General features: G+C 44.6%; 1 protein-coding gene across 1 annotated transcript in view; it reads right to left on the bottom strand.

Annotated features, from left to right (window-relative positions):
* The window catches only part of CCDC150 (coiled-coil domain containing 150), a 306,895-nt gene that overhangs the window by 220,657 nt on the left and 71,442 nt on the right, over nucleotides 1–14,796 (bottom strand). Inside the window, exons 8-10 of the mRNA XM_078665390.1 lie at nucleotides 7,233–7,276; nucleotides 2,100–2,192; nucleotides 787–894 (exon numbers count right to left, since the gene is read on the bottom strand). Coding sequence (XP_078521516.1) covers nucleotides 787–894; nucleotides 2,100–2,192; nucleotides 7,233–7,276 — 245 coding nt within the window. The remainder of the gene's footprint in view (nucleotides 1–786; nucleotides 895–2,099; nucleotides 2,193–7,232; nucleotides 7,277–14,796) is intronic.

Below are 14,796 nucleotides of genomic sequence, written 5' to 3'. Positions count from 1 at the left end.
GCACATGGAAAATCTTAATGCACTAGAAAGGAGATGGGCCTAATTATGCACATTGGTACACACGGACCCCCACAAATCACTGTCCTACCGATACACACCGATACAAAGAACGTACTGAGGTGCTCTGCACTGGGCTACAGAAAACATTTTGCAAACACCACAATTACAACTGAGGGCACACTTCTAACAAGGTTCATTGGTACACAGAGCTCACAATAGTGCACTGTTACAAGTAGATGGGCACATTGGTACAGGTGCCTTACTATCCTGCAATACACACAGTCACTTCTTCGCCCTAAGTGACCACAGGTATGCCCAGACGTGGGTCCCTTGCTTGCTGTGCCACTGGATTCAAGCTAGCTTGGCTGATGAGGAGCAATACCCCAAACCAGTCCCAGGATGCTTGTTTCCGGTCCAGGGAGGACCTGACCTGGCATTTCAGGCTGGACTGTTCCCATGAGGCACATGGTCCAGACTGATTTGCATATGGCTGAGTCCAAACTAGGATGGCGTAGTGGGCAAAAGAACAATGGATTAAACCCAGATCTCTTTAATGGGGGTGAGTGGCTGAAAAGTTTCAGCACTCTGTCCATCATCTTGTTGTGTTTGCAATACACACAGTCATAATATGATATGTGCGTAGGTCCCTAATGTATCACATAGGGCACAGGCTATCTATTTGCATTCGCTCTGTAGGCTGTCAGTAGTCACGGTGGAGGGCTTCAGTCAATCAATGCACATTGGTACTGCCAAGAAGATTCTTGCATGCCCAGTAAAGAAGAGTACCTTCAGAGTGGCCTGGTGCTCACTGACTAGCTTGGCATTCTCCATGGTGAGGGTTCGAAGACAGGCGCTCATCTCCGAGCACTGCTGTTCCAGTTGGTCATTCTGAGCCTAGTGGAGGAAGGAAGTTATTAGAAACTTTAATAGTGAACGTTTAGCATGTGAACCCTCATGCACAATTTACCAGACTGTACGTGTACTTGTAATGTATGATGCTAATGGTGTAGATGAAGTAGGTGAAGTTCATGTAGTATGTAAGTGCAGCTGGCGTGAGCTATGATCTCTTGTGTGCCAAAGAAGGTCCCTGAAGATGCTCAAAGACATTTTCTCTGTAACTTTAGCACCATCGGTTTGGAACTTTTACTAAGAAGTACCACTAAAGTTCCTGCTGGGTGGGAAAGGGCTTAGCATCCTCCTCTCAGTCTCCCATCCCCACAGCAAACACTATCCAACACTTCCAACTCAGTCCCTGTTGCTCAGTCCTTAGCTCTTGCTCTAGGGTAGGAGCACCTAACTCACTTCCACTCCACTATCATTCCTGTTCCATTTTCCTCATACCTCATCTCCCATCTGAGGGTCAACGCTGAGAATTATAGGGACACAGAGAGAAGCCAGGACCAGTGAGAACTACTAAACGCCTCCTGCTCTACTGCTGTTCTGGAAGACACTGGAGGATACAGGAAATCTACCCCCTGGGAAGAGATCAGACCCCCTTTTACCCCCATTCTACTGCACCAATCTTCAGTGTGCTTCAAAGCATTTAGGATGAAACAGCTATCTGCCACTCTTAAAAATATCCGTGATGCACTGCAAAGTCAAGAAGGCATATTTACATTGAAATTCATCAAGTAGTAATACATCATAAAGGTACAGAAGGGGTTAACTAATTACATCTTTTGTTTCTCCTTTAATTTCCAGGGACTTTTGAGGTCTCAGAAAGACTGACACACTTCCAAATCGAGTCGCCCTGGTCTTCTCCAAAACTCTGGTTACAACCTTCTTTACTCCCCTCAAAGCATTCTCCAGCTTGGGTTTCAATGCCCTGTACAAGTTTTCATTTCCTTCTTATACACAAGTTAATGGCTTAATTATACGCTACCATTCTCCTCGACCGACCCTTTCGGGGTATGTCTCATTCTCATATTTTTCCAAATCACTCTTTCCCAGCCCACCCCTGCCATTAACAACCGATGGAGGGATTTAATATAATTTTCTTGATTTAAAAAACAATGCTTAATAGGTTAATTATCACAAATGAAATTCAGGAAAACCAAGTGGCCTGGTAGAGAACTAGATGAGTTCCTCGTGGTCTTTACCTGCACATGCTCAAACTTCTCCTTCATGGTCATTAAATCCCTGGTAATCTGCATTTTCTCTGACAGTTCAGTTTTAAGCCTGGATTCAGCATCCTGTGGAAACAAACCACAGGAAATGATCTACATGAAGAGATGCTTTGTAGATTGACACACACATTTCCCTCTGGCTGCAAAAACACACACACAAGATGCTGTGCCATCTTTACTTCGTCTCCATGAACAGCGTATAATGAATGTCACACACATGGTTTGGTCATTCTGTAATAGAAGCAAAACAAAGAAAGCTGGCAGGAGCTCTCTGTTAAGATGTTAGTCACACAGAGTGTGTAGAAGGGCACAAGCAGTGCACAGAAAGATGGTGCTTATCACAGCTATTGGCAGGGAATTAGAAATTAATTTAGGGATGGAGTGGAATAGACACCGAAATCTCCTACAGTTGTGCGTAGTGCACTCTTTCTGCCTAACAGTATCCAAGACATCTGCTCAGACGGGTGAAAGAAAAGTCATGACGGTATACTCATAAAATGATGCCTGGCTCCAAGCGTAGATGTCAACAAAGTGGTCAATGGGTTTACATAGCTACACAGACAATAGTGGCCAGGTATGGGCAACAGATCCGTATAGGTTGCTCAGTTCTCTGCCTGCTACAACTTCACAGACTCTACATAGTCTACTGCAACTACCCATGGGAATGTTAGAAAAAAGTCTTGGAGTGAGTCTCAGCACAAAAGGAAACAACTGAAACTGGTTATATTTTCTGCCCAAGACAAACCTTAAATACTTTGGTTGATATTTATTAAAGACATGGAAGCAAGCTTCTTGAAGATCTAGAGAGCACATAAATTCTCTTTCTTTCAATAAATGATGACATGAGACATCCAAAACTTAAAGTGAGATATTGCAACTCATTTGCAGCAATTCTGGACTGCCTGTAACCCTGTGAGATACTCCTTTTTGCGACAAGGACACTTGAATGGGCTAACTGATTTCTACATGATAACCCAATAATATTACCCTATGTGTATTAATTTGAATTAAGGTGTGGCCTCTGTTAGTGAACAATTTAAAAGCACCCTCAACACTTTATGTTGGAGATGATGTAAAGGAGGAGAGCTTCTCAAATACCTGGGTGTTTGACCTGTTTTGAGAATCACCAGTGTCCATTTGCCCAATGTAATTTACATCCATTTTTGAAAAGTGGGAAGTCCAGCTTTTTCCCAGTAGGGGAGGCATTTAATGTATTTCAATTTTTGCTGGAGGGTGACTTAATGGAGAAGCCATCCCTTAAGGGTATTTAAAGAATGTTAGAAAAGCAAAAATGACATGGATGGAGCGATTGGTTAATCTTTGCTACAGGTAAATGACACTCATTGCTTTTCAAAAATATATATACATTTAGACATTAGACTTTTCCCTTCTGTTTGACCAACAAGTAGTCTTCTTTAAAAGCAACTAGAAACACCATGTCTGTTGCTGCTGTGGTATGTTCCAAGTTATCTGTGATCTTTTCCACCACATAAGAGTTCACCGACAAAGGCCACCCTGCAAAACAAACTCAGGCATTGCTTCTTCTACTGGAAAGTTCAAGTCTGTAGCCCTTTCAGATTTCCAGTTATTTCGATTAAAACGACAGAGTGTGGCCTAGAGATTAGATCCAAATTACTATACAAATATAATATATTCTGCCCAAAAATCAACTATTAAAAATTACCAATGACCAAATATCAAAAACATCAAAGTATGTGAAATTTGTGATCCCAAGGGAAAGGATTATAAGAGCAGAACAGTTTGTTTCTTATTATTTTAAAGTTGAATAACCTTATTGTGCTTCCGTTTTTAAGAAAAGGGAAGTTTATTTTTAGTCATTTTATTTATTTATTTATTTTTACAATTTATACAGCGCGAACAAATGCCCTTAGGCGTCTCGGCGCTAGAAATTATGCGTAGGGTTCCCACTGTGGCTAAGTCGGCAGTTATTCTTGACCAAACAGCCAGGTCTTTATTTTTCTGCGAAATTGCATCAGGGACGGGCTCTCTCTAATGGCTACTGGCAGGGAATTCCAAAGTCTAGGAGCAGCCACCAAGAAGCGCCTATCGCCCCAAGTGACTGTTTTGGTTCGCGGTACCAGCAAAAGATGAAGGTTGTTAGATCTGAGCGATCTTGTGGAAGACTGAAACCTAAGATGGGTTTTCAGGAAATGCGGGCCATGGTTATGCAGAGCTTTGTACACTACGCATAAGGTTTTGAACTTAATCCTGTTCCGGATCTTAAGCCAGTGAAGATCTTTTATGGTTTCTGAAATAGGCATAAACTTCGGGGTTCCAGAGAGGAGACGGGCTGCCGCGTTCTGGATTGTCTGCATTTTATTGGTCACTCTGGCCTGGGCATTGATGAATAAGCCGTTGCAGTAATCAAAGGAAGACAACACCAGGGAGCTTACCAATGTCTTTCCTGCTGCAACTGGCAGGAACGGTATGATTTTCTTAATCAGCCTGAGTTTATATTGGGCGGTGGCGGCTGTTTTATTTGCATGGGCCATAAAATTCAGATTCTCGTCAAAAGTCACTCCGAGATTTCTGACCGTAGGGACCGGACCTGTCATAAGATCAGGGTTTGAATTTTGAGGAGATTTGAGTGGAAATACCAATGTGGTCCTAACTCATTGTCAAGATCAGAAGAGAACTTAACACTGGAGCATTGAACTGGACACTTTTGCCTTAGCAGACATCAACACCGATCTCAGTATCATAGGGATTCTCAACATCCGCGCTACTCACGATGTCGACAGCAAACTTTGACAACATAGGTTTGGTTTAAAGTGTAAGGAAGAAATAAAAATTCTCAACATGCAATAGCAGGGCAGGGAGCAATAGGCAGTCAATCCGGCCAAAGGTTTAACACTTTTAATATGAACAATATTAATTTCCAAGTTTTCTTTATCTAATAATTTAAGAGCTCAAGGCAACAGGAGCCATTTTGAGACCACTTTGCAAGTACTGCTCTCCCTCCAGCAATAAACACTCTTTTTCGAGACAAAACTTTTTGATTTTGTTTTTAGGTCTGGCAAAACGTTTTGATTTTACTACAATTAACACATAATATACCTATTTAAATTGATTTTGATTTTCAGGCTGCCCTCTTTATCCATTGGGGAGCGTTTGTGTCATTCACATTTTTCGCTTGCCCTCTCTTAGCGCTGGGAGCACCTACAGTTTACACTTAAAATACTACCTCAACAGAATGCCCATTGATTGATGAATTGGAGGCAGTGTTAAATCTCTATTTCATGGGGCAATGCGTCCTCAATGTAAGGCACCTCCCATCACATCAAAATACAGTTCATTAAGTAAGGGCCAACTCAATAATTGAGTTTGAGATCAGCAGACTACATTTAAGGGTTTTATTTCAAAAATTCAAAAGATGTAGTATAGAAATGCAAATGCATGGAATCATTCCTTGAAGGCTCTCAGCAAAAATAAATGTTCTTATTTTGAACTATTCTGTAAAGTTCTAAGTCCCAAGTGGGCAGCAAAATCAAAAGAGAAATGTAAAGCATCCATAGCAACATTGGATTGGTCTGAGGGAAGTTTGGATCACCTCCAAACTTAGGGATTTATATACACTATTTTTGCTTATTAAAATCGCTAAAACTGTTAATCATCATGATATGGTCAAAAAGTATTACATTCTCAGCAATTTAGAGCACAGTTTTATAAAGCGTCATATTGCCTTAGCAACTAAGCACTATCCCACTACTTGGAGAAGGCCTGGTGGATCCTCATAAATAAGGTTTTACAAAAACCATGACAAAACAATATAAACTTTGACAAAGCCTAAAGGCTGGCAAAAAAGCTTTTTTAGTGCTTGTCTGAAGTGATGGTTCACAAATCTCTTCATATTCAGAAGACTCTGAAATGTGCTGTCCACCTTCATCCAATAGATTTGGAAGAAATGTTCTTCCCTTTTGCAGAACTAGAGTTCCCTCAGTTTCATTCTTTATGTCATAGTATTTTGTTTACAGTAGGGACAAGCTGTGACAGAATGCCTGTAAGGTTTTTGTAAATAAGGGAATGTCTCAGCTAGTGCCAGAAACTAGGGCCATTACAAGAGGAGCTAGAGGACAGAGAGATAGTATGTCCAGTGCTTAATTTGTGGGGGGAAAAAGGATTCCAGGGGTCTCGTAAGGAAGCAACTGCAGCTTGCACCACACATTGCTGCTGCGAACGATAGTAACAACACAAGTACTAACCATCACACTTCAAGTGTGACAATTCAGACTTCAGGCTCCCAAAGCTATAAGAATGGCTTGAGTGTCAGGTAATATTTATTTTTTATGTTTATTGAATGAATAATGACCTGTTGTTGTGGTCCTCTCCAAATTAGCCAGACAGCGACACCTTGTGGCAGCTGTCACAAGCACCGGTTTTGAGAATTAAGTGCTGGTGCCAAGTACCAGAAACCACCAGCTCAAATTAAGCACTGGGTATTTCCCATGTACCGCACTTTTCCAGGTCTTGTGGTTATTCAGTAAAATGTATTTATTGATTTTTAATCATAAATATGTCTTAAGTCTTTAGTAACAATGAGGTGGCTTAAGTGGCAACACCACTAGATGGCACCAGATGCCATCCCTTCTCCTTACTTACACTTACTTTTGACAACTACCAAACAAGGAAGAGAGGTCCAGAGGGCCCTGCATTTCTTTCACCCCAGGCCTCGCAATTACTTTTGACAAGCCAGACAGAAACTGTGCTCGGTATGTAACTTGAGGGAGTGATCCTGTGTTAGAAAATACTTGTAAGTACAGGGATAGCTTTTTTTTTTTTTAAGCTGATACCTAACAGGGTTCGTAATTGTCCTGATAATTATACCTACAAACGGCACATAAAGGCCATAATAAAACTACTGGGCTAATTTCATTTGGGTGCATATTCTCAATGACCATAAACAGGATTCCAAGTTGCGCGATACTGTCCATGTGCTAATAGCCTGACCATCTCAACATTCCAAAGGAGAAAATGACTCATCAGTACTAGGCTCTGCAAAACCATCCATTTTTATTTAAAAGTACACTCAACGCCTTTTAGTTAAAGTTGGCATTTATGTTAACATCTGAAAATAATCTGACTTACCTTGGCTTCTGCGTGGAGTTGGGCAATGATGCCGTCTCTGGCATCTAAAATATCAGAGAAGAGGGGGTAAACATAGGCGTGAGGGAAAGTATTTGACCAGCAAAAATTACAAACCAAATTGCCTTTGGTGATGCGCGGTTACTATTTTTTTATTTTTCCTAACATATATATACCGCGAGATCACCCGCGGGTCCGCTGCTGTGTATTGGGGCAGCAACAAGCGGGACAGGAGGTGCGGTAAGCACTGAGACTGACTTCTTGGACTTTGTCCTAATTAGAACTTTATTTAAACAGAAGTGGTGACAGCGACCCACATGGGGTATATTTGGACTTCCAGTCCCAGCAAGCCATGGGAACAGAGACTCACCTAAGCATGACTAACCAATTGTGATGGGGATATACTGGGAGTGTGTGCAGGTCGCCATTTTGCAGTTTTTGCCTATGAAGAAAGGCGTAAAGCCAGAAGCGCGTCGGCAAGGAATTAATGGACTTTTGTGTTTCTTAGAGCAGCTCTGTGTTGTGCAATAAATACCTACCTGGATGAGCATCTCGCCTTGTGGGCACCTTCTTTTCTTCACATATATCTATATACCAATGTACATTATATATGTATACCTAAAGTGTGAATTTATGGGGGGGCGTGGCCGGATCAACGACCGAAATGGCTGCTTGAAGCTGAAGCTCCGTGCAGACCCTGTGCGCCACAGCTCAGAACGGCACTTTGTCACATCCAACCCCTGCACAAAGCAAAGAATCCGTGACTGCAGAAGCAGTGGAGTCAAAGATCGCTGCTTGAATTGGACAAGTGAGCCCAATATCAGCCGTCGTAAGCTCTGAGACCAGGAAGACAAAATGGCGCCTGCCCATCATGAGCCCATCACAGACTGGGCCGAGAATGGAGCTACCTCGCTGGCATAACCCTGGCACTGGAGCAGGCCCCAGAGCGACCGGAAGGTATATACCTTCCTGATTTCCAGAGGTGATTCCCATCCCGTGTGTATCGCTAAAGCCGGGGGTATACTATGTGGCTTTGGCGCCAGGCGAAGCGCACCAAAACGGCCCGGGTGTAACGCTGTGGTGATGCGAGCTGGTGGATCCCAGAGTTCATAGCTGTGGATGGGGAGCCTACACAGCCTTGGAAAAACACCCACTGAGCTCCGTATAAACATCGGTGCTACTCCCTAAGCCCGGTAAAGACCCTGAGCAGTGTGGATCGTATCGTCCACTATCACTCTTGGATTTGGACTATATAATCGTAGCCAAAATGATGGTGACTAGACTATCGCTTTTAATGGAACAAATTATAGCGCCCTCTCAATCTGGGTTCGTGCGGCACAGATCCACTGGGCTCAACCATTGAACATTCTTTTCAGTAGTTAACAGAATAAACCCCACCAAACCTGCAATGGCTGCCTTTTTGGATGCTGGAAAGGCATTTGACTCTGTGGAGTGGCCCTTTTTACATGCAGTGGTAGCCAAGATGGGCATTCAAAAGAGCTTCACAGATCTAGTGAAACTACTCTATGCAGGCCCTTCAGCTCCTATCCACTTCAATGGTACAATAAAGGAACCATTCACAGTGTCCAGAGACACCCAACATGGTTGCCCTCTATCCCCATTACTTTTCCTAATTGCAATGGACCCCCTTATACTCTATTTCCAGAAGGACCATCTACACAGAGGTCTTCAATTCAAACACGGCCCTGTGCTAGTGACATTATATGCAGACGATGTGGCTTTATAAGTTAGGAAACCGGAAGAAAAATTGCAACCGTTATTAATAGAAATAGAACATTTCGGAGCATTGTCTGGCCTCAAAATCAATTGGGGTAAATCAGAACTATTCCCCCTGACAGACAAATAGAATCAAGAGTGCAGGGAGTTTCCGGTACAATGGTGTGAAGTGGAAACCAAATATTTGGGAATATATTTACATAGAGACCGAAAGCAGGTATTACGCTTCAACTACGGCCCTGCACTGAGCCGCTTACAGATCCAAATAGAACAGTGGGTTAAGCTACCATTGTCAATTGCCGGACGCATAGCCATTATAAAGATGGTGATATTGCCTCGCTTTCTCTATTTATTCACTAACATTCCCATCCCATTGACCAACCTATTTTTTGCGCAACTCTGTACGCATCTCATAAAGTTGGTATGGGGAGGGCAATAGCCTAAAGTCAATTGGGACGCCTTAACACTTCCGTAAGACAGAGGGGGATTTGGAGTTCCGGATATGCAGCTTTATTTTTTAGTAGCACAGAGTGGATATGCATACCACTGGTTTCACCCTGATGCACGCCTACCCTACGCATGCCTACCCTACGCCAAACTAGAGAGCGATTTAGCAGATCCCACACCACTAAATGCAATACTTCCTACTGGAATCCCACGGGACCCACACGATATTCAGCCACTATCCACTACTTGTTAGGCATGGGAAAAACTACTCACGAAAACAGGAGGGTCAACATTATACTCTCCAGCACTGCCGCTATCAACGAACCCCTGGCACACCACCACGGTAGAAGCTGTGACCACGCGCACTCTCTCCCGACTGGGACTAGAATCTATTGGGGACCTATTGCCTGGAGGCAATGCTTTTTCCCGTACCGAAGACCCGCGTTTCTCTTCAGCCACATTCATGGACCATTTAGTAAAAAAAGGTTAAACAAAGTGTGATTTTATGTTATGTTTGAGCATAGTTAGTGAGTTGTTATAGTTACCATAGTTAACGTATGTTCATGTTAAGGTAGCAATAATTCATGTAGAGGCCTCAGTTTAACAACTCATGCTAACGTTTAAAATGCATTTTGGCTGCTTTGTGATATCTCACTCTTTCTCTTGTTTCAGGAGCCAAGCTATTATAGTTATAATTGTTGCAGTTGTTTCTGTGAGAATTGTTTTATAATGTATTTCACCAAAAACTGAATAATGAGGTTTCTACATCTGGGCCATTGGACGGGGTAAATGCAATTTACTACCCTGTACGAGACAACTCCTGAAGGCCCTGAAGCTGTGAGCTGTCTGAGTGATGCCTGGGAAGGAGAGTGAAGCCACCATATGGGGAAATGTTGGATTTTGATTGGTCCATGCCTCCATGGGGAATTGTACTTCACTGTAGACATTGTATGTTTAATTGTGTATTGCTGAGCTTGTTAGTTTCAGGTATGCTTTTCCATTTACTTGAAAGTGGATGCCCCTTTCAATGCCCTTGAGACCTGTTACTTGCCTTTGCCGCTGCTCAAAGAGCTAGATACATGAGCAAATCCTCACTCATTAACCTAACAGGAGCTTCATTTGCTTCTGCCTTTTAGAGGTTTCACTTGCTGTCACTTGCTGCTTAACTTTCCCAACCACACTGCAATCCTAGGTTTAGCATCTGGGAATTTCCTTTCAGGGGAAACCAAATCTTAATTGATTTGCATAGGACTATCTTTAATTAACTTGCCTTTGTATTTACCATTTTCACTAGCTTTGAATTATATCTATCCACGCTTTGAGGTGATTATTGATTTATGACTAATCTGAACGTTTGGAGTTTGTAAATTTGCTAATCTGCTAATAAACCTTCATGGTTTGCAAAAATTCTCCCTTCTGTCATTATTGTGGAGCCTAATGTGCTTCACTCTCATTGATGCATTGGAGAAGTGTGGCTCAATGGTTAGAGCGATTCAAAAGGGGGTGGTGATGGACAGAGTATCTGAATTAAGCAGAACACTCCTACCCAGTCAACAGATCAGGGCTTGATCCATCACCGTTTTTTAGCTCACTGCACCATCCCAGTTCAGAACCTGGCTACATGCAAATTAGTCTGTCCCTGGCCCAGTGCATCATGGGAACAGGGCAGACCAAACTACCAAGCCAATTCTTTACTGGAAAGGAAACAAGCTTCCGGGGACCGGTTTCTGGCATTACAGCCGTCTTCGGCCCGGCTTGCTTGAATCCTGATGGTGCAGTGAGCAAGGGACTCACATCTGAGCATACCCTTCCACACTTGTGGTGGCCAAAACGATTCAAAAGGGGGTGGTGATAGACAGAGTATCTGAATTAAGCAGAACACTCCTACCCAGTCAACAGATCAGGGCTTGATCCATCACCGTTTTTTAGCTCACTGCACCATCCCAGTTCATAACCTGGCTACATGCAAATTAGTCTGTCCCTGGCCCAGTGCATCATGGGAACAGGGCAGACCAAACTACCAAGCCAATTCTTTACTGGAAAGGAAACAAGCTTCCGGGGACCGGTTTCTGGCATTACAGCCGTCTTCGGCCCGGCTTGCTTGAATCCTGATGGTGCAGTGAGCAAGGGACTCACATCTGAGCATACCCTTCCACACTTGTGGTGGCCAAACCGATTCAAAAGGGGGTGGTGATGGACAGAGTATCTGAATTAAGCAGAACACTCCTACCCAGTCAACAGATCAGGGCTTGATCCATCACCGTTTTTTAGCTCACTGCTCCATCCCAGTTCAGAACCTGGCTACATGCAAATTAGTCTGTCCCTGGCCCAGTGCATCATGGGAACAGGGCAGACCAAACTACCAAGCCAATTCTTTACTGGAAAGGAAACAAGCTTCCGGGGACTGGTTTCTGGCATTACAGCAGTCTTCGGCCCGGCTTGCTTGAATGCTGATGGTGCAGTGAGCAAGGGACTCACATCTGAGCATACCCTTCCACACTTGTGGTGGCCAAAACGATTCAAAAGGGGGTGGTGATGGACAGAGTATCTGAATTAAGCAGAACACTCCCACCCAGTCAACAGATCAGGGCTTAATACATCACCGTTTTTTAGCTCACTGCACCATCCCAGTTCAGAACCTGGCTACATGCAAATTAGTCTGTCCCTGGCCCAGTGCATCACGGGAACAGGGCAGACCAAACTACCAAGCCAATTCTAAACTGGAAAGGAAACAAGCTTCCGGGGACCGGTTTCTGGTATTACAGCCGTCTTCGGCCAGGCTTGCTTGAATCCTGATGGTGCAGTGAGCAAGGGACTCACATCTGAGCATACCCTTCCACACTTGTGGTGGCCAAAACGATTCAAAAGGGGGTGGTGATGGACAGAATATCTGAATTAAGCAGAACACTCCTACCCAGTCAACAGATCAGGGCTTGATCCATCACCGTTTTTTAGCTCACTGCACCATCCCAGTTCAGAACCTGGCTACATGCAAATTAGTCTGTCCCTGGCCCAGTGCATCATGGGAACAGGGCAGACCAAACTACCAAGCCAATTCTTTACTGGAAAGGAAACAAGCTTCCAGGGACCGGTTACTGGCATTACAGCCGTCTTCGGACCGGCTTGCTTGAATCCTGATGGTGCAGTGAGCAAGGGACTCACATCTGAGCATACCCTTCCACACTTGTGGTGGCCAAAACGATTCAAAAGGGGGTGGTGATGGACAGAGTATCTGAATTAAGCAGAACACTCCTACCCAGTCAACAGATCAGGGCTTGATCCATCACCGTTTTTTAGCTCACTGCACCATCCCAGTTCAGAACCTGGCTACATGCAAATTAGTCTGTCCCTGGCCCAGTGCATCATGGGAACAGGGCAGACCAAACTACCAAGCCAATTCTTTACTGGAAAGGAAACAAGCTTCCGGGGACCGGTTTCTGGCATTACAGCCGTCTTCGGCCCGGCTTGCTTGAATCCTGATGGTGCAGTGAGCAAGGGACTCACATCTGAGCATACCCTTCCACACTTGTGGTGGCCAAAACGATTCAAAAGGGGGTGGTGATAGACAGAGTATCTGAATTAAGCAGAACACTCCTACCCAGTCAACAGATCAGGGCTTGATCCATCACCGTTTTTTAGCTCACTGCACCATCCCAGTTCATAACCTGGCTACATGCAAATTAGTCTGTCCCTGGCCCAGTGCATCATGGGAACAGGGCAGACCAAACTACCAAGCCAATTCTTTACTGGAAAGGAAACAAGCTTCCGGGGACCGGTTTCTGGCATTACAGCCGTCTTCGGCCCGGCTTGCTTGAATCCTGATGGTGCAGTGAGCAAGGGACTCACATCTGAGCATACCCTTCCACACTTGTGGTGGCCAAAACGATTCAAAAGGGGGTGGTGATGGACAGAGTATCTGAATTAAGCAGAACACTCCTACCCAGTCAACAGATCAGGGCTTGATCCATCACCGTTTTTTAGCTCACTGCTGCATCCCAGTTCAGAACCTGGCTACATGCAAATTAGTCTGTCCCTGGCCCAGTGCATCATGGGAACAGGGCAGACCAAACTACCAAGCCAATTCTTTACTGGAAAGGAAACAAGCTTCCGGGGACTGGTTTCTGGCATTACAGCAGTCTTCGGCCCGGCTTGCTTGAATGCTGATGGTGCAGTGAGCAAGGGACTCACATCTGAGCATACCCTTCCACACTTGTGGTGGCCAAAACGATTCAAAAGGGGGTGGTGATGGACAGAGTATCTGAATTAAGCAGAACACTCCCACCCAGTCAACAGATCAGGGCTTAATACATCACCGTTTTTTAGCTCACTGCACCATCCCAGTTCAGAACCTGGCTACATGCAAATTAGTCTGTCCCTGGCCCAGTGCATCACGGGAACAGGGCAGACCAAACTACCAAGCCAATTCTAAACTGGAAAGGAAACAAGCTTCCGGGGACCGGTTTCTGGTATTACAGCCGTCTTCGGCCAGGCTTGCTTGAATCCTGATGGTGCAGTGAGCAAGGGACTCACATCTGAGCATACCCTTCCACACTTGTGGTGGCCAAAACGATTCAAAAGGGGGTGGTGATGGACAGAATATCTGAATTAAGCAGAACACTCCTACCCAGTCAACAGATCAGGGCTTGATCCATCACCGTTTTTTAGCTCACTGCACCATCCCAGTTCAGAACCTGGCTACATGCAAATTAGTCTGTCCCTGGCCCAGTGCATCATGGGAACAGGGCAGACCAAACTACCAAGCCAATTCTTTACTGGAAAGGAAACAAGCTTCCAGGGACCGGTTACTGGCATTACAGCCGTCTTCGGACCGGCTTGCTTGAATCCTGATGGTGCAGTGAGCAAGGGACTCACATCTGAGCATACCCTTCCACACTTGTGGTGGCCAAAACGATTCAAAAGGGGGTGGTGATGGACAGAGTATCTGAATTAAGCAGAACACTCCTACCCAGTCAACAGATCAGGGCTTGATCCATCACCGTTTTTTAGCTCACTGCACCATCCCAGTTCAGAACCTGGCTACATGCAAATTAGTCTGTCCCTGGCCCAGTGCATCATGGGAACAGGGCAGACCAAACTACCAAGCCAATTCTTTACTGGAAAGGAAACAAGCTTCCGGGGACCGGTTTCTGGCATTACAGCCGTCTTCGGCCCGGCTTGCTTGAATCCTGATGGTGCAGTGAGCAAGGGACTCACATCTGAGCATACCCTTCCACACTTGTGGTGGCCAAAACGATTCAAAAGGGGGTGGTGATGGACAGAGTATCTGAATTAAGCAGAACACTCCTACCCAGTCAACATATCAGGGCTTGATCCATCACCGTTTTTTAGCTCACTGCACCATCCCAGTTCAGAACCTGGCTAC

This window comes from Lissotriton helveticus, chromosome 11 (genome assembly GCF_964261635.1).
Source record: "Lissotriton helveticus chromosome 11, aLisHel1.1, whole genome shotgun sequence".
Taxonomy (NCBI): domain Eukaryota; kingdom Metazoa; phylum Chordata; class Amphibia; order Caudata; family Salamandridae; genus Lissotriton; species Lissotriton helveticus.
The sequence above is the reverse complement of the archived record's forward strand: the minus strand, read 5'-3'. Positions and strand labels throughout refer to the sequence as shown.